The 19,324-nt window shown below is 47.8% G+C and overlaps 1 protein-coding gene across 5 annotated transcripts in view; it reads left to right on the top strand.

The window, feature by feature from the left end:
* The window catches only part of FRMD4A (FERM domain containing 4A), a 386,480-nt gene that overhangs the window by 348,978 nt on the left and 18,178 nt on the right, over positions 1-19,324 (top strand). For all 5 annotated transcript variants that reach the window (XM_087764139.1, XM_087764138.1, XM_009467272.2 and 2 more), the window contains 4 exons: positions 266-404; positions 7,249-7,390; positions 15,018-15,151; positions 18,550-18,672. In XM_087764139.1, the coding sequence (XP_087620265.1) occupies positions 266-404; positions 7,249-7,390; positions 15,018-15,151; positions 18,550-18,672 (538 nt within the window). The remainder of the gene's footprint in view (positions 1-265; positions 405-7,248; positions 7,391-15,017; positions 15,152-18,549; positions 18,673-19,324) is intronic.

The raw sequence follows: 19,324 nt of genomic DNA, 5'->3' as shown, positions 1-19,324 counted from the left end.
AGGTCGGCATCAGCTCAGTCATGAGCTGATGGTCTTTACTGTTAGTCCTCTAGAGGTTGCTAACTTGAGGAGTTATTTAAAGTAAATGCTCTCTTGGCTTGAGCAGCTATTTATTGCTGTTCTCTAAGCATTTTTTCCCAGTAGCACAAGGGTGTGTGCAGTAAAGACAGCAGCTTTTACCATGAAGTCTGTGATAGGTTCTGCCACAGAAAACTACCTGAGGAAGCCTTGGTGTAACCCCAGTTCATTCTTTTCTCCTCTCCAGGGCATCTGTGACCAGGAGGACTTTTGGGCATAGTGGCATCGCTGTGCATACGTGGTACGCCTGTCCAGCACTAATAAAGTCTATCTGGGCTATGGCCATTAGTCAACATCAGTTCTACCTGGACAGAAAGCAAAGCAAGGTAAGCACGTTGGAGGTGGGAAGTGCGTGTTGCAGTGGGTGACTCCTTTTCACTCCCCACGGTCCGAGCAAGGTCAAGTCCAGATGGTGGCTCCTTTCCTATCCTCCCTTTCCACTTGAGATCAAAAAAAGGCAAATTGACTCAAAATATCTGCTGGCTTTGGCCAGGTTGAGGGAATTTGTATTGAATTCATGTCTGTGGGAGTGAGGATTGAGGGAAAGGTTGTACTGAACTGTGGACAAATTGGAGGAGCCAAAGTTTGCGCGCAGATAGGGTCGTCTCCCTGTCTGGATGGTTTCCACATGTCTTCTGGTTCTTGAACTCTGTCATAAAGTTAGGGCATCTTCCAATAACTGAGTTTAAAGTAGCTTCACGCTCTACACCTGTTTCTGAATCCTTCTTGCTGTCCCTTGCTTTTTACTATCTATCGTATTTTCCTAGACATAAGGGGTAGGGATATTATTTCTCTCTCCACACAGAATCTCACAGCAGCAGGAGAGGGGCAGGATGCTGACAGCCTGGCCTTACAAGGAACTGTCTTGATCTGGTGCTGCACAAAGGACTGCTCAATACACAAAAGAAACCATCTTGAAACCAGAGGAGTGTGTGTTTTCCCTCTAATTCCTTTCATCAACAGTAATTTTAGGCATACCCAGAGCAGCAGGAGATTGCTTTGATCACTTTGAGATCGTTTTGAGACAGAAGAGAGACTTCCCATACAGACACCCCTCTCCATACAAGCATGCTAGTGTAAGACTTTACAAAGATAAAAAGTGTTTTGAGCGGGTACCTGCTTATACAGCTGCCTGCATTGACCCCCATCTCTGGTGAGATGGCGGGAGTCTGCAGGGTGATACTCCTTAAAATGTCTGAAACAAGCTTAACATCTTAGTATTGCTGAAAGCACAGCCCACATTTTCAGGCAGGGGCTGCTCCCTCCCATGTGCAGGCCCTGGCCCTGGCCCTGTCAGGTCCCTTCATGAGCCAGGTTAGCTCACTAAACTGACAGAAAAATCTTCCTTTTTCCTGTTTTACTTTGCTGCGTTATTTTTCTTCCAGTTCAATGAATTGAATTGACTTGCTGAAATTATGTGAAGGGCCATCAGTGTGCTGTTAGCCCAGCTCACTCTAAACCCTTCTGACATTGCTTTCCCCATCATGATCTCTGTGACTTCGTTGTAGAGTGGGTAGGACTTTGGGATGCCTTGGGTAGAACACATGGTTACACCCACTTTGGCCGTGTCCCATCTAAAAAAAAAACAGGATTCATCTTAGTTGCTGTGAGCTGTATTGAATTTAGGGATGTAGCTAACTTCCCACCCCTGCCTAAGTGCTAGCTGTGAATATGGACAAAATTGCACACTCACCCGATACCAGGTAATGCTTTCCTGTCCCCCTCCTCTTAGCACCATCAGGACAATGCATACCTCTCTCTGGTTTGCTCTCAACAAAAACAACTCGCCAAACAAACAGTTTATTTTTTTTTACTTTTAGCCAGATGGGTTTGCTGATCTAGCTGCAAGGTATTTAGGTCACAAGCAACCAACAAACAAAAGGAGATTCCCTCCTCCTCCCATTTCTTTGGTAAGAAACTGGGTCTCTTAAATGCCCAGGACTTCCCTTCAGTGACTTCTTTTGTTGCTGGCAGATTGTGTTTCAGTCTGATCTCCCCTCTCTCACACTCCTACAGACAGCACCACCCACCAGCCCTCGTTTGTCAACCTGTCACGTCTGTGACCATGTCAGTGTGCTTTGTCACAATAATCCCAGTGGTCACACTGAGGCTTTGAAGTTAAGGCATACAAATATTTTTGTCCCTTTCTCTTAAGGGAGCTGGTGTTTTAGTCTGTTGTCCTCATCTTTGACGTGACACTGTCAAGATTGATAGATCCATCAATTTTAATTGATCTGTTCAATTCATCCCGCTGGTCACTTCAGGACACCGTACCCATGTGTGCTTCGCTTTTGAAAACCAGTAAAACATACTCCAGAGTGGGGTAATGTGAAATGTCTTCGTTTCGGCTCTCAAGGGCTTAGACAAACATTTATTTGAGTTTCAGGTCGCATGGGTTCGCATCCCCTTAAATCTCAGTCCCCACTTCAGCTAAATCCCCAACTTCAAAGCAAAACTTAGAGATTCCCTCCTTTCATGTCCAAACTTGGCATTTCATATCGTTTTGACAAAAGAAAGAAAAATAAAAACAAACTTAGAAGAAAAAGCCTGCTGGAGGTCACTGCAACTGAGCCTTCACTCCAGTGATGTAGACTAGATGGCAGGAGATATGACATAGTGATAAAGCAAGCTTGAACTCCATGCTCCTCACATAACTGGGCACCAGTTGGATTTGGACCTTATGCCGCAGCTCCACTGGAAAAGCCCCTTCACTTGATTTTACAAAGAAATAAAATCAGCTTTGCCTGGATTTTGACCCTTTTGCAAGGCAGTGAGGTCCCAGCCTTCTTTGCAGCCTCACTCTGCGTTGAACTCCTGCCAGCTTGCTGAGTTCCCAGCATCTTGCTCCCCGCTGATCTGTCTCTCTCTCCCTGCAATCGAAGCGTAACATGGAGACTGAAAAGATCCTCAGCTTTCCAAGTGAAAATGTCAGCATGCAGAACTCCTGTCAGCTTCCCTTTTTTTCAGGAAGCAGATGCAGCAGGACTTCAAGGCAAGTCTTTGCTCTGTTGACTGCACCGAGTCAATCAAACATTTGACCTAGAAGCCTTGAGAAGTCTCTTTTTGTGGGAATTTCCAACAGCACGTTCCTCCAAGCGCAAGGCTTTTTGGCTGAATGAACTGGTAGAAAATAGGCCAAGGGTTTCAGAAAATCACCTGCAGCAAAGCCCCATCACTGCAAGGAAGAGGGATAAATTCATCCCTAGTGTCCATCTACTCTTCATTTCACTGATGGATTTTTCCTCACCCTCTGACCCTGTCAGAACAACACTGGGGATCAGTTTGGCCCCATTCTTTGAAATGCCTCATGAATGAGCCAGTCTCCTTCCATGTAAATGAGACTTGGCAGGTCTGCACTAAGTGCTTTAAAATTTTTGAGCCTGGAGGGACTGCAGGGCCCGAGGGAGCGCTAATGGGATGTAATGTAGCTTTCCACTATTGTGCTGTCAGTACAAAGTCTAGCCCAGGCCTCGCGCTGGCTTCTGCTCAGTGGCCTGTATGAAATGAGCTGTTGGTCTGATTCCTGCCGCCGATGAGTGGCTGTCCAAAGCACAAGACCACCCGATGCTGACTGGCATTGCTGTAGGCAGCAGAGGCAGCAGGGATTGAGCAGCATGGAAAATTAACCCCATTCCTTTCAGGAGATGCTCCATCCCAACTGTTTAGTGAAGGGTACCATTAGCACGACTGTGGTCGGATCCAAAACCTTCACCGCCGGCTTCAGCAGGTTTGGATTGCACCCTCTGCGGAGGAAGATCACTCTGCCCTGCCGATCCCCTATCTGCTCTCTTCTGGTTTGCTTTTCCTCTATTCTGGCTCCAGGGATGCCAGGCTTTGGTCTTAGACTATTTTTTCATTTGCCCTCTGTAGGGCACACTTCCAGCTGCCGCTGGCTTGGCGTGCTGGCCTGGACCACAGCCTCCAGTTGCATTGCCTTCACTCAGCGTTTTAGTTAGTGCCTAGTCAAACAGGTAGGGCCAGAGCGTGCTCTAATTTGCAGTCTGAATATGAGTGGAAATAAACTACAGGGCTTCTCGCTGTAACTATCCTACAAATACAGGAAAACCACTGCCTCGCAGAGCGGGAGGGCAGGATCTGTCTGTGCAGGCTTGGGGTTTGTACCTTTCCTAGACATCCGCTGCAAGGACTCAGTGTATTGGGTTAGGCAGATACCGGGTTTGATCAGCGTGGCTGTTCCTGGGGTTACACAAGGTATACGTAACCCTACATATATGTAGGGTTATACAGCGTGTATGCGCCTGCAGGGGATAAATCACCAGGACAGCAGCAGCCTGAAGACTTGTTACCTCCAAAGATCTGACATTGCAGCAAGACAGCATTTTGTGCTCACGCTCCTTATCAAAACTCAGGTAGAAGGCAATCTCTTTAGATAAAAGCAGGGACCTTCCTCTCCACCTAGAACTAACCTTCCAGAGCTATTTGGAGAACATCTTTCACAAACCTTGTTTCTGACCACGAACCTCAGATCCAAGAAGTTAAGAGTGCTGTCCTTTTCCTGGGGCTGAGTTTGGGGAGGAACGGATGGAAATGAGGGGTGTCTAACTGGTTGTATCATTAGTTTAAGAGGGTCAGTACTGGTTGCCTGATCTGCTCTGACATCTTGGCAGGTAGTTCAGCCTCTGCACTCAAATAAATGAGTGCACACGCCCTGTTCTTGGGGTTGTTGTGGAAATAAGCTTGTGAGGCATTTGGGTACCTCTGAATGGTAATGATAGAGGCTATAAATACCCAAGAATATTAAATTATGGTAGTACTTCTGAGAGTGTTTTCAGTGTGAGGCTCTCCCAGTGCTGTCTTCATTTGAAGTCTTAAATTAATCTTAAAAATATAGTGTGCAAAAGGGAGACATTTTACTTCCCTTATTATTTCATTGATGTGCAAACAGGCAGGGGATCACTAAGATTTAACCTTAAGTGTCTTACCCAAAGCCCCATAGTAAATCAGTAACAGAACTAAGAGTGAAGCTCAGCGTGCTGAGCATTCAGCCATCAGTTCAGCCTTCGCTCTTGTTAAAATGATTGTTGCTTCCTGAGGATGTGAAATAACACTGAAAATCCCATCATGGCAAGCATTCCTTGTAGTCCCATCTCGTGTTAGTTCCCGTGGGAACAGATCACACCCTGGTACGTGGATGTCAATAAGCTTCTGATTTGTCAGCACTGTAATGATGTGCCCGTCACCTCAACTGTATGACTCGGGCTGAGAGTCTCTTCTGGCCTTGAGGAGGTGCGGAGGTGAATGCTCAGGTGAACTGTGGCTTCACCATCCTGTTGAACAGAAGTCTTTGTGCGGCTGGAGAGCCTCAGCACAACGTCCCAACAACTTTCTGGGTTCTGGGTAATAGAAATTGCAGGTCTGTGGCCCTGCGAGGCCAGGCTAATTGAAGCTCAGCAGCACAAGACCTGTGAGATTTGGGCGATGGGCTGAGCTCCAAGCTCCCTTCATCCATGACTGAGGAGCTCACATGAGGGTCAGCGAGCAAGAAGCTGATTTCCAGGTTGGAGATGAAATAGCGGTCATCTTTGCATGCCATGTTACAGACAGCAGGCTTCTTCCTGGTTGGCAGTTTCCTCCTTGTTAGCATGGTTTGTTACCTGAAGTGAATTCAACAACCAATACATAGAATAGAGCTCAGAGCATAAGCATTAGTTCAGAAGAAGCAGGAGGAAATTTTCCATGTGGACAGATTATGCCACAATGGCTTAATGAAAAGTTTCCTTATATTTTTTTCTGAAGTGCTTGGAGATGACCCCAGTCAGAAATGAGACAGAAGACTAGAGGGGCTTTGGGGTTGTTCTGATGTGGCAGTTGCTATTTTAAGGTGATCCTAAGGCTGTACTGGTCACAAAAAGGACTGAAAAATTCTTGTGGCCACCCAAGACACCCTCATATGTAGGGTTCTTTTTCCTGGTAGTGCTAGGGATATAACTGAAGGGCCATCCCTAGGAACTTTGATCAATGTTTTTGATCCTCTTGTTCACGTTAAGCACCTGCTAGAGGCTGCCAGGAGAATGGACTGGAGATAGACAGTGAGCTGCTAACAGTGGGGTTTGTATTGCAGAGGCAAGGCAGCCACTCAGACTGAGTGAGCCCAACCCTGCAAGCAGCCACCATGCTCATTTCATTGCTCGGTGCTGCTAACCCCCTTGCTCTGAACATTTTCTGCCTTTGTTGGCTCTGTGGGCATAACCACAACTGAGCTCACTGCTCAACGAAGAGAAGGTTCTGGAGTTCTGTCACCTGAACTTCCTGGGCATCTTGTTGTCTCAAATCCTTCCGTCGCCCATGGAGAAGGGATGACGTCTTAGGAAGTCAACTCATTCTCCCCTAAGATAGGAGGAGGACTAGATGATCGTTGGTCCCTTCCAACTGAAATATAATACAATATTCTATTCTATTCTATTCTATTCTATTCTATTCTATTCTGTTCTGTTCTGTTCTGTTCTGTTCTGTTCTATTCTGTAGGTTTACACAGCATGCACGTTTACTTTCCTCTGGAGGTGCCTAGATTGTTGACATTTGGTGGTGTACAATGGCTGACTCCTTGCCGTGGTGTGGCTAGTTACTGAGCTGGGGCCAGCTCTTGTTTCTTACTGGAGTAACGTTAATGCTTTGAAGAGGTCCCTCACAGTAGGGGCATTGCCCGTGGCTTATTAGTCTGGACCATAACCTGCACATGTTTTCCTGCCAGTATTTTCTTCCAGTTTCTCATGACAGCGCATTTAAGCCATGTCCTCACTGTGTCTTGGTCCAAAGCTCATTGCAGATTTGGAAAGGCCCCTCCTGGCTTCCTTCAGATGCTAGAGATGGTCTTTAGCCTTTGGGCTTTGTATTTTATTATGTTGGCATTTCTGAAGGTTTCTTATTGTATGTGGTAGCACAGTGACTCCATACATAGTTTGTTTAAGGGGGAAAAATGTGCATGGCAAAGCAAGGAAAATAGCAAACAACAGGAAGCGATGCCAGAATTGTACCCACGTAAGGATGTAAAAAGTGCAGCAGTGAATACCGTGCCAGATTGCTTCTATTCTTGTAAAATAATTCAGGTTTGCTGCGGAGGCCTGTTTCCTGCCACAGCAAAAGGACTTTTTCCTTCTGTGAGCTTTAAAGAAGTGCTAGATCATTACTAACTCCTGTGTCCATGTCCAGTCCAAGATTCATGCTGCAAGAAGCCTGAGTGAGATTGCGATTGACCTGACCGAAACTGGAACGCTCAAGACCTCAAAGCTGGCCAACATGGGGAGTAAAGGCAAAATTATCAGCGGCAGCAGCGGGAGTCTTCTGTCATCAGGTAGGTCCTTTATCCTGTAACTGGAGAGAATACGGTGGGAAGGGCCGTGGCTGTGGTATAATGGGGAGCAGCCAGAAGTTGCACTGCAGCAATGAAAGTCACTTCCCTTTAGCCTTTCTGTCTGTCCAGGTGTCAGTCTGTCTCTCAGCACGTTGCCCCACAAACAGCACAGGCAGCAGCCTCCTCCTCTCTCATTACCGCTGCTCGTTTCCTCTTTGGCCCCGGGATGTCATCTCCAGCCTCTCACTTTCCAGCTGAGACCTGGTCTGTCTTCGCAGTTTCTACCATAATCACTCCTTGGCACCCAGCAAATCCCTAGGCAAATGCATTTGTGAAGGAGCCCTCAACCAGCAGTGAGGAAGCAGTCAGCCAGTGCAGCTCACTGGGGAAACTGAGGCTGGGAATTGGTGATGTCCTTCAGCAGTGTTGAGGCAGGGTGGCTTCTTCACAGAGCACACATCTGCTTTACCTCTCTGTTGCTGGAATTTGTCTGGTGTCCCAGGCTCAAAAGAGCTGTTCCCTGGCACTCTCCACCATACTAGTGTGGGGACCTAGAGGTTTCTTTTTGCGGCTTAGAGCACATTCCTGTTATGAGGAAGACATAATCTGTGAAAGAAACCCAAGAGACGTTGATATGGAGGAGAGCTAGAGCATCAGAAGAGAAGGACCAGGGAAGAGGAGTCAGGAACTTGTCTGTATTTCTTTGAAAGTCTTCTGTCAGTCTGAACGGGGCAAGCTGTGTGTAAAACAGTGCTAAGCGTCACTCCAGGAGCAAAGCGAGGTTTGATAGTTTGCGAAGAGCTTGAAGCTGCTCAGGTAAGAAGCTCTTCAGGAGGGCAAAGTTGCTGGTATCACTATAATTAACAGTTCCAGTCAATTAAATGCCCTCTGTTAAGTGTCATGTCAAGTCATCGAAAACCGTTGTTCTGAGATAACACCAGAGAATAACCTCCTCATGCTTGACAAGGGAAGAGTCCATCTAAGAACACACATGCTTTAAAACTGAACGTACGCTGGTGTAGTAGATCAGCTTTGCATCACTGTATCCTTCATCTCTCTTAAAAGCCACCCTCTCCTGCCTGGAAAATGTCCAGCAAGGGGTTAAAATAAGCAGTGCTTACAGAGCTGCAGAGCAGCCTGCTGTGCAATTCCTTGCCTTGCCTGCAAACAGAGATGCCTTTCTGCTCCTTAGATCCTCCTGAGGAAGTGTACAATCCACCGTCTGTGCCTCCCATCGCTTAGGGAGTTGCAGTAGCTGAGCAGCTCCCAGACTGGTGTCGGGTTGTTGGAGCTCTTTGTTTGTTTGGCATTTTTTCCAGCTCCCCTGCTGGAAGGTAAATAACATTAAGTACCCCAAGGAAGTTCTTAAGGTCTTTCCAAGATCTCAGCCTCCTGGGCACCATTCCTAAGTTTGTGAGAGCTACTTGGTAGTAATCCTGTTTTCATATTAATACACTGACTTTTCCCCTTCCAGGAAAAAAACATGGGGGTCTGCTTCTGCTCTCACACTGGGAGAGCAGTAGCCAGGTGAAAGCCAGAAGAAAATCAGGCCCAGAAAAGCTTCTGTAGGGCCAGCACCTATCAGGGTTACGGGGATGGAAATACCAAACTGGGAGCTGCCCATGCTCTTATTTCTATATTTTTTTGCTCCCTGCTCAAATCCCTTCTGGCTGAGCATGGGGTTTGCAGACTCAGCAGAACTGCACTAGTGACTAGACCTGTGCAAAGTTCATTGACCAGGTGAGTCATTTCTTCAGGCCTGGGTAGGTGGATCGGTCTACCTGGACGCCTACGTAGGACTCTGTGAACCTCAGTTCCAGTCGAGGTGCTGCTGGTGGGCCAGGCGAGCATGGCTCCCTCCAGGTTCCTGTGTTCAGAGCTGCCTTTAGGTCCTACCAGCTGTGAGGACGGGGCTCTCCTCAAAATGTTAAGGAGAGCTGTGGGGTTTGCTGCTGCTGTGTGCCTTCCAGCAGCTACAAGGAAGCATAGAGAGAAGTTGTCTGGCAGAGGAGGACAGATACCAGGGAACTGGAGACCCTGAATTGCTTCCACACAGTCACCCAGACCCCTCTACTCCAAGAGCCCCTTCCCTCGAGCCCGGCTGGCAGAGGTGACCCAGCCCTGTCCCACTGGACGGGAGAGGGCATTCGCTGCCTGCCCCGCTGGGCACAGCCACTGGCTCCGTCCCGGCCTTTGCATTTCCTCCCATTGTGCCAAAGATTATCGGCACCCAGTCACAACAATGATGGGTTATCGCGGCACAGCCTGCGCGCTGGAGAGAATAAGTGCAAATGATTAAGTGGCCGCAGTAGGTTTCCAGGCTATAAATACCCAGAGTGACTCAAAATCACAAGGGCAGGACTGAATCTCTGTTTGCCCCCACTTCCCTACTGTTCTCAGTCCTTCTGTCCTGGAAATTACTTGTAGCCATTTCCTCTCTCCATCCCACTCCTCCTCACTGAAGGGGCTATCAGTGCCACGAGGAGCAGGCCAAAGCTGACATGTCTCCCCTGGGATTGCAGCAAGGCTGCAAGGAAATATTTGTTGTTGCTTCCAGCTGTCACACTGTCTGGCCAAGATCCTGCTGTGCAGTGCAAGACAGTCGCTGCCCCACATCATTTACAGTCTCAAGACACAGCAGAGGGGAGATGTGACTGGGGCAGTGACTCTTCCCCATGGTCACAGCAATTCAGGGCCAAAGCCTAAGCTCCTCCATGTTTCCCAAGCCCTCGATCTCAGTCTGTGTCCACTGCAGAGTTGTAACTTTGATACTTGAGGCTCCCAGGTGCCTTTCTGACAAGCTTGCTCTTTAACTTTTTTCCTCATTTTGGCTCTGAAGGCAGCCCCCAAAACAGTGGGCTGCTGGGATTTAGCTCAAGGATCTTCTGCTCAGGATCTCTGGGCCATCCCTGGACATCTGGGGCAAGATTTGCCCAGGAATAAAAGCTCCACTTTCACACTGGCATGAACTCTAATCAAAGCCAGCAGAGATAATTATTGGAGCGAAATCAGGTTAGGTCTAAGGTGGATTTTTTCTTCAGTCTGTCCCCTAAGAGCTCTGAAGGACTCCTGGCTAGTGAGGAGCCCTGTTATTGCTGGGTTATTGTTGGACTGAACACCAGACCACCTTCTTCATCTCAGTGGGCAGAGGAGAGACCACAGAGGAGCGCCTCTGCCTTAGCTCTGCAGACACGTTCGAGGAGCCTCCGGCCCCCCAGGCCCCGTTCCTTCATTAGCGGTGGAGGTTTCCTGTGCAGGGGCCTGTTTACGTTTGAAAATGCCACGACAGAGCCCAGCCAGCCGGTTCCCTGGCCCCCGCCGCTCCATCCGGCAGGGCCATCTCCCAGCTGGACCTCCCCAGCGGGCGTTGGAGCGGATAAACAGCACCCGCACAGCCTCCAGCACGACCTGCGAAGCCGAGTCGCCCACAGGATAACTGAGCGCATCCTGTGCGGAGCAGCTCCAGCTGGGCTCCCGCGCGCCGCGGAGGATATCCTATTTGTCTGGCAGAGACAAGAGATAGCGGCCGTCGGAGGTTGCTGGCTGTTGTGCGCTGACATCCTGGTGCAGTGAGTCATCCCGAGCTCTGGCATGGAGCAAGCCTGGGGGGACCTCCCCTCCCGGTTCGGGGGACAGCCTTCCACGGGGACCTCAACCAAACGCCGGCGAGCTGGAGCCGGCAGATGGATGTAGCGTGGAGGGTTCACCGTATTTAGAGGTGCTTCAAAAGCTATCCAAGGAGATTACATATTTAAGCAACATTTCCCTGGTTTACCGCATTAGGAATTAGCCCTAATTGTGGGAGATAAAATACCTGAGCAAGCCTCCCAGTCAACCATTTCTGTCGCAGCAGGAGTCTGTCATGTTAGGACTGATGTTTCAGGACTGATTTTTCTCTGTTGATGATTCCCTTTGGAAGGCGCTGGGCAGCCATGACTCAGTGAGCATCATATTTAATAAGGCTGATTTAAGGTAGTATCTGCTTGATTGGTTTGGTTTGTGCTGGTCTTTGGTTATTTCTTTGGTTGTTTTTATGGTCTTTTGATTTGTTCTGACATTTTTGGGTCAGTCAGCACTGGGTTTAGAAGTGGGTCTGTGGTCACAGCCTTGCTTAAGGCTGGATTAATACATATTTATAAATAAAGAGCTTCTAATGGAAGCTGTAGGCACCCCAGCAATACAAAGCACTGTTCTCTGCTCCTTTACAAGCATCTTGCATGGGCGTGATTCTCTTGACTGATCAAGTTTCCGTTTGCTTTTCACCTGTGAGAAAAAGCAGAGAATCCAACCCATAAAAATCTAATAATACACCCCAAAATAGTTAAGCTTTTTTTAAAAAAAGCTAGAACAGAACAGTTTCTGAAGGAGAAGCTTCAGGAAGGTCTGAAGAAATAAGTAAGTCCTGCAGGATGCCCAAGGGATCATCCAAGTCAGGTATGGTCAAGATAAAAAAATTCAGCATCACAAGCCATGAACTGAGCACCCTGTCCCCTGGCCTTTGAACCCTCGCAATGCTAGAAGAGTTTGTGACGAAAAGACACACTTGAACCAGTTCAAATCAACCTTTTCCATCAGTGCCAAGGAGTGGTTGCCTTTGGTTTCAGCAGTAATCCCATTCCTTAACTCAGAATGTGACAACGCGCTTCCAGATCTCCCCCAATTCCTTTGCTTTCTGGGAGGGGTGAAAAAGATGGCAAAATGTGCACTCACTGGACGCTGTCACCGGCCGCATCAGGGTTGAGACCAGCATGGTTCTCACACAGGGTGAGCAAAGCTGGAGCAAACGCCGTGAACTGTCTGTGCTTGATTTGGGTCCGTACCAGCTCAGCCAGAAGCCATTCGTTTCCTTCTTGTCGGCACACCCCGAATCAGCTCAGGCATCTGGCCAGGGCTGAGGCTATTCATCTGCTTTTAAATGTTTCAGCATCTATGTAGCTGCTGTGGCAACCCGCAGTGCAAAAACGAATAGCTTTTAAAAATAAATCTGAGGCTGGTGTGGAGGTAGGGAGCAGAGAGAGGAAGGAAAGGGGAAGAGCAGTTGAAAGGAAAACGTAGGTCATTAAAGTTGTCCTAAAAGGAAAAAAAAAAAAAGGTTGAAACATCTGCTGGAATCATGAGCAACTTTTTACCAGGACTCAGCAGTTTGTTGACAATTTAGTGAAGAAATTCGGCAGTTGAGTTTTTGCTAGTAACTGCTCACCAGGTTGCTATTAAGAATTACTAAATGCTAGAGAGGGCTTTCCCTAACAGTGCAAATACAAGGCTCCTCTAGAAGATCCTGTCGAGTTCTCGCAGCACAGATGTGTTTGCAGAATTGAGTTTTGTTGCTCTATGAGGGCAAACCCCAATGAAATGAGGATGACTACAGCAACTAAACAAACATCTTACCATGAAGCTGTCCTCCTTTATCTGATGATGCTCAACCTGGCTGACCTTTAGAGAGCCCTTTTTCCACCTCCCCCACTCCAGGACAGCCCAAGAAAAGGTGTAACAAAGGGGGGTGGCGTTTCACAGAATTAGTGCCAGTTGTCTTCCTGTAGGAAAGCTGCAGAAAATAGTGATGGAAAAGATCTGTGAGATTCTCTGCTCCCCCTGGGCCAGTGCAGAGCTGTTTCATGGCATGTGTTGCCTCAGTCCTCTTTCAGTTTAGCTTTAATAGTCTGGTGGAATAGTAGCAATGAAAGATGAAGCTGAAAGCACAAATTTCACTCTGTTTTGCTGCCAAAACAAAGAGTTGTTCCCAGGTTCCTTCCAGAGCTCTGTGAAATGGCGGCAACGTTTTCAACCTCCTTGGGCTGAACATCTTCACTGTAGGCTTGGAGGCCAAGCTGCAAATGCATCTGGAAACCCCCTCTCACCCCTGTCCTACAGGTGCACAGAAAACTCTATGTGGCGTCCTGTTGTATCTGACTCCTACAGATAATAAAGGCCTGCTTTCTCTGTGCCATTGCTTTAGAGGGGCAGGGGAGCCTCTCATAGTCACCCTGGGACAGTGGGTGCTGAGACCACTGAGGAACCACTGAGGACTAGGAGGAACCCCCTTGAAAGCATTGCCAAGTCAAAGGCTTTTCTGCAGGCATAAACCTACGGTACCCCACAAGAAGTCCCCACAAAGCACTGGGCACAATCTGGCTGTCTAAACGTAGGTGTGTGGTGCCGGTTTAGGTGGGTTAGAGTATCCCACTGCCAGTCCAAAGGAGCGTGGGTCTCACAGGGTCTTGGATCATATCTGCCACCCCATGGAAGACATCTCAGATACTTACATCACCTAGACACTTCTGTTGAGGCAACAGCAACCCCTTAGCCACAGCAGCCCTGTCCGTTCAGCCCAGCTCAAGACCCACTATCCCATTAAAAACGGATCAGATGCAGACTGAGGCTGAGCTCCAGAGCTGTGTGTGGGGCAGAGCTTTAGAGTGTGTGGAGCTGTAGCTCCCATGTCGTCTGTGGACAGACATGGGACGCTCCTGCTGAATCCACCTCAGATACCAGAACTCAGCTTCCTGTAAACCTAAGGTGGATGCTTTGAACTACAGCTGTAGCTAAACAACAGCCAGTAATACAAGTGAAAAGTGTGTAGAGATGGCATTTACCCCTTCTTGAGCTTGCTTTTTGTCTCACAGTACGGCCATAACCTTCGTGTCCTTACTCTGTGATGAAAGGATGCACTCGGCTTATGCAAACGCGGGGTTTAGAGGGAAGTAGTGGCTTTGCTATAAACTCATCCCTGAGCCCAGAGGTGCATTAAAGAGGTTAAATGCTAAGCACATCCTGAAAAATCAGCTACTCAAGTTGGGGACCCCAAAATGGATGCAACCAACATCGCTCCTTCTTTGAGATGCTAGATCTTGGATAGCAATTGATGCACCACCCCAAACTAAAATAAAATCAGGAACGCCATCAGTAAGTTCCCCTAAAGAGCTGAAGTTACAAATGCTGTCATGACATCTGAGCAACAAAGTCTGAATTAATGCATGGACTCACTTCAGTGGAAGTTGCCGGGTACTTGCCACTTGAAAAGTCAAGCCATTTGGACATCCAGTTTAAATATTTTGACCTACTTCTTCACAAGAAACAGCTACTGTCCCAGAAGGACCTATGGGTTATTGTTGTTTTGGTGTATTTTACAGGAATCGTGGTAGGTAATTTTGTTCCATTACATTTCTTCATAAAACAGGCACTGTAAGTGGATTGAATTAAATGTTGGCCACTAGGATAATAGCAGTTCTTAAGAAGTAGGCCGTATTGTCAAATGGTTTCTCCTAGGCTTAATTTCCCAAAAATGCACCTCCAGGGCTTCATAAACTGTACTGTTATTTGCCATTGGGAACTTTCATGGGAACGGTATGTCTTTTTTTTTCTAGGATCTTTACATGAATAATTTTGTTGCTTTTATTTTTCTGGATAATGATTACAAATGTCTTTGTGTGTGCCCCACTGTCCAATCTCTCTGTTAGCTTAAACATTAAGAATTTGCTGTAAACAAACATGACTGGGTAACACCTGCTTCATGTCATAGTCTGATTTCGTTTTGGAAGGACTGCATCCAGGCCTTGGTAAAATTACAAGCACTCCAGATGTGTATTCTGCTGTCAGCTGGCCTAGTGAAATCATTGTTTATTGATAGGTTCCCAAGAGTCAGATAGTTCTCAGTCTGCCAAGAAAGACATGCTGGCTGCACTGAAATCCAGGCAAGAAGCTTTGGAAGAGACACTGCGCCAACGCTTGGAAGAGCTAAAGAAACTGTGTCTCCGAGAAGCGGTAGGCAATGGACATTTTATAACCTGTAACACTTTGTTGCTTGCATTGTTATAGCGTGCTCGTTGTTTGGAGGTGGTGTGGAGTGAGGAGAAGAGATTTCTTCCACAGTCACCTCTTGCAAAGCCCATTGAACAAAGGCCTCAGGAAGGTCCAGCTGTTTCAACTCCAGATTGCAATGTCACAGGACATTTTCCTCCCAGAGAAGGGGACCCCATGTCAGTTGGGTACCCGGTTGGCTTGGGGCTAGGAGGGTGCTCAGCATCCATGTCTGCTGTTTGAAATTGTGTTTAAGATGCATTCAGCCAGGCGTCTTATTGACTTTGGTGGGAATATGCAGCTACCTAAATGGCATAAGAAGGCTGTCCTGTGTACTGGTAATCACTTCTCAAATGCTTTTGACTTCATTAGCAAAAAAAAAAAACCCAGGTTCACACACTTTTATCTTGGAGCAGGCCTGACCTTACATGCTTTTCTTCTCCCAGCACATTCTTGCATACAGCACACAAGGTCTTATCTGCTCCATGTAGACTCCCTTCATGCAATAAGCTCTGGCACTCCTGGAGAGGAATGGCAGTGTGGTGGCAGACCTTGCGAAGAGGAACCACTATGGTCATCACAAGACAGGCAGGACAGCTCAGGAACTCATCTCATAACCTTCCCACTCACTTTCCAGTTCATTCTTGGAGTACACAGGAGGCCAGTTTAGAGAGCAATTTAATGTTTGGGGAAATCACAGTCCTGCTGCAGATGTGCGCGGAGATTAGCAGCAGCGTACACTTGGGTCATTCAGCAATTTTCCTTTGTTTACCAGCCCTGAAAATCTGAATTTAACAACAAATCGTGATGTGTAACACAACAGGAAGCTGGCTGCAGACAGTGGCACTGAGATCTTCCAGTTGTTGTTTAATATTCGATGTGTATCTCGCCTTTGACAAAAATGGGGGAAATAGGTCACTGATTCAGCTCTCATTGCACTTTGTTTCAATTAGTCTATACTTTTAACACCAACAAGAATAAGTGGTGGAAAATACCTCTCAACAAAGCAAGTCAAGAGAAATCTCTGCTGCCCCAGTTCCCATCCTTCACTCCACATGAGCAATCCTTTCCCTCCTGGGAAGTCCTGGTTGACTTCAGCAAACAACTTGTGCTGATAAAGGTCGCGGTACCAGATCCAGTCTCGTAAGTCCATTGAGTACAGAGCTAAGATCATCTGCAGGAAGCAGTCACACGCTCTTCAGGGGCGGATGGACAGGGTCTGCAGGGCTCTACTGGCCCTGGAGGAATTTAACACCCTAAGCTAACGCCTGACGGCCGATGACTAATGCCCTGCAGCAGCACCCGTGCAGGGGAAGATGCGCCTGTGCCACAGTTGCAGGAGCTCACAGCCCAGTGCCTTCACTTTAACTCCAGCCCCATCTGCAGTGCAGCCTCAGGCACTTTGCAAGCAACTGGGATGCAGGCAAAAGCTCCCGCTGGGGCATGGAGCCAGTGGTAAGGAACAGTATCTCCTTAACGTGCTGCAGCAAGGCTGGCCAGAGCCCATCTGTCAGCACCTTAAGAGCTGGTAGAAAGTGTTCGTGCTTTCTGTAGATGATCCAAGAGAGGCAATTGATGGACACTTGGAATCTGACCCTGTCTTGCAACCCTACATCTCATCCATCAGCAGCCTCCAGTTGGAAGTATTTCCTCCCAGCCTGCCCTTCGTCCTTTCTGCTTTGGCATGGGAATGGCCAAAACAGAGGGAGAAGGCTGCAAACGGGGAGATAAAAAAGGGTTAAAAGTGGGGGCATAATCAAATAAGCATGGCCAGAGCCATTCATAACAGTGGCATCAGGTTACTTCGGGCCATCACTACTCCAGTTACTTATTAATTTAGATTACGTTTCAGGACCGTGCCTATGAATACTTTTCAGTTTATGGAGGCAGCATGGTAGCCCACATTAATTTTGTTCTGCTCCAGTGTTGGGCATTTTACAGAAGATATTAACTCTTTCCCCACTGCCCTGCTTCATATAAAGTTAGGGGTTATAAAGAAAATATCCTTGTTCCCCTCGGGAAAGGATACAGGAATCTGTTTCTTGATGCAGTGCTTAGAGCCACATCACACTAGAAGGAACGCATTGCAGAAGAAAAGCTGACATAACTCCACAGGGCTGGAGGGGCAAGGCGGAACGGGACTCATGAGACATTGCAACAGTGCCTCTCGCAAAAGGGGGTTGTGTGCGTCGGCAGAGAGCTGTGCTGCAAACCCATTTTGCTGGGAACTGCTTAAAGGAAGGATTTGAAAAGGCCAGGTCCTTGTTTCCTAGTGACCTGAAAAGAGGAGAAAGAAAAACCCCATTAGGGAGCGGGGGAGAGGCCAGGGCAGGCAGGGGCCTGAGCTGCACACTTGCATTAAGGTCAGCTGCTGTTCTTTGGGATTCAGATGATTTAGGTTACTCTGCCAGCTGGATCCTCTCAAGGCTGATGCTAAGGAACACAAAAGCCTTTTGTCCTTCGTGGGCAGACTTCTGAGTACAAGGAGTCGGGCTGTGCTCGTAGTGAGGCTCCTGCCTTTTTCTGTAGGCATTTGAATGCCTTCAATTCAGATATGTGTGGCTGTATTGTGTAGTCCAGGGAAAAAAAAAAAAACAAACCCAGAGCATTAACATCAATATTGGCGCTTGCTGCTTCCTGTGTTCCAGATATTCTGCAGTTCTGTGGGGTTTGCTTCAGATTTTGAATAAATCTTTGCAAATGACCCCATGACTCTGACAAAGCATCATCTGCTATCGCTCCAAAGCTGCCCATGACATCACCAGGGTTTGCAAGGGGCTCTGATACATGAAGTGTTAGCAGACAGGTAATGAGGTACCAGGCACTGCTTTTAGTGGCCATTTTCAGTGCATTCCTCTCAGACACATCATGAATCAGGTGGGAATGTTTTTCTGTGCGGGTCATAACCTGCATGGCTGTTGCCAGTGGGGCTTTCTGACTCAGCAGACCTGCATCCTGCGTGAAGGCTCTTGGATCTGCTCACCCCCTTCTCAGAAGTAGCTCAGCAGATAGAAGCTCCTCTTTCCTGCTCACCCTGCAGCAGAGATGAAAGCCATGTGTGCTGCAGTCTGTTCAGCCCCAGGCCCCAACGCCCTAGGGATGGGCACCACCTACAGACCTACCCTGGGCAGGCCACAAAAATCTGTATTCATGCACAGGTTAAAGAAAAGTTACCCACCCTCAGTGTCAGGTCCTGGGACGCGTTTGCGGGGCTGGGTGCTCTCCTGTACATTTATCAGCTGGCTGAACTGGGTATGTTGTTAATGAACGCCTGTCATTTTATGGTCACAGTTCAAGAGCAGTGTTGCGCTTTGCTCTGCTGCAGGATTTCCCAGATCACTAACAGCATTTTCTGCTTACAGGAGCTCACAGGAAAGCTGCCACGAGAATACCCCCTAGATCCTGGGGAGGAGCCGCCTATTGTAAGGAGAAGAATAGGAACTGCCTTTAAACTGGATGAGCAGAAAATCCTGCCTAAGGGAGAGGTGAGGCTGTGCCCTTCCCTTCCAGCCCCATGTCCCCACCTCGGGTCGCTTAAGACATCCAGCATGCATCACATAGGAACCATCAGTCTTACAGTTATTTTTGCTTTAAATGACTGTAGTTGGTCACAATGCCTTTTTTTTTAATATCCATCAGGACAGGGAAGCAGCAAGAGAGTTGGTGCTCTTAGTTCAGACTCGGAGTAAAGGTTAAACCCTCAGAGTTCAGCCCTGGCTTTGCTAGAGGTAACAGAAATAGCCTGGGTGACCAACAGGACCATGACAGTCCAAGCGCTCTGGTGACCAAGTGCAGTGACTTGTGTGAGTAGGGAGCACATCAGGAGCCCCTTGAGCCATCTGAGCCCTGCTGCTGCCCTGTGTCGTTATTGCAAACAGCCACTTGCTTTCCTTTTCAGTAGGAATCCAAATTCAGATCTCTCCTAATGAAGAGAAAAGCATCACAATTATCCATCTTAGCCCTGCAATAACAAGATGAAAGCATTTTGCTCCCCAGTCCTTAAACAAAAGAGCCTTCGTCCCTACCTATGGGGAGCTGGAATTATGTTTTTCTAAGTTTGCCAGGGAGTGTTTGTTCTCTTCCCTTGCTCCCACAATGTGCTGGGTCAGTGCCCTGAACTGTGGCTGTGAAAACAGG

This window comes from Nipponia nippon, unplaced genomic scaffold, assembly GCF_047370975.1.
Source record: "Nipponia nippon isolate SJK-2023a ecotype South Korea unplaced genomic scaffold, ASM4737097v1 scaffold_3, whole genome shotgun sequence".
NCBI classification, from domain to species: Eukaryota; Metazoa; Chordata; class Aves; order Pelecaniformes; family Threskiornithidae; genus Nipponia; species Nipponia nippon.
This window is presented reverse-complemented; position numbering and strand designations above follow the sequence as displayed.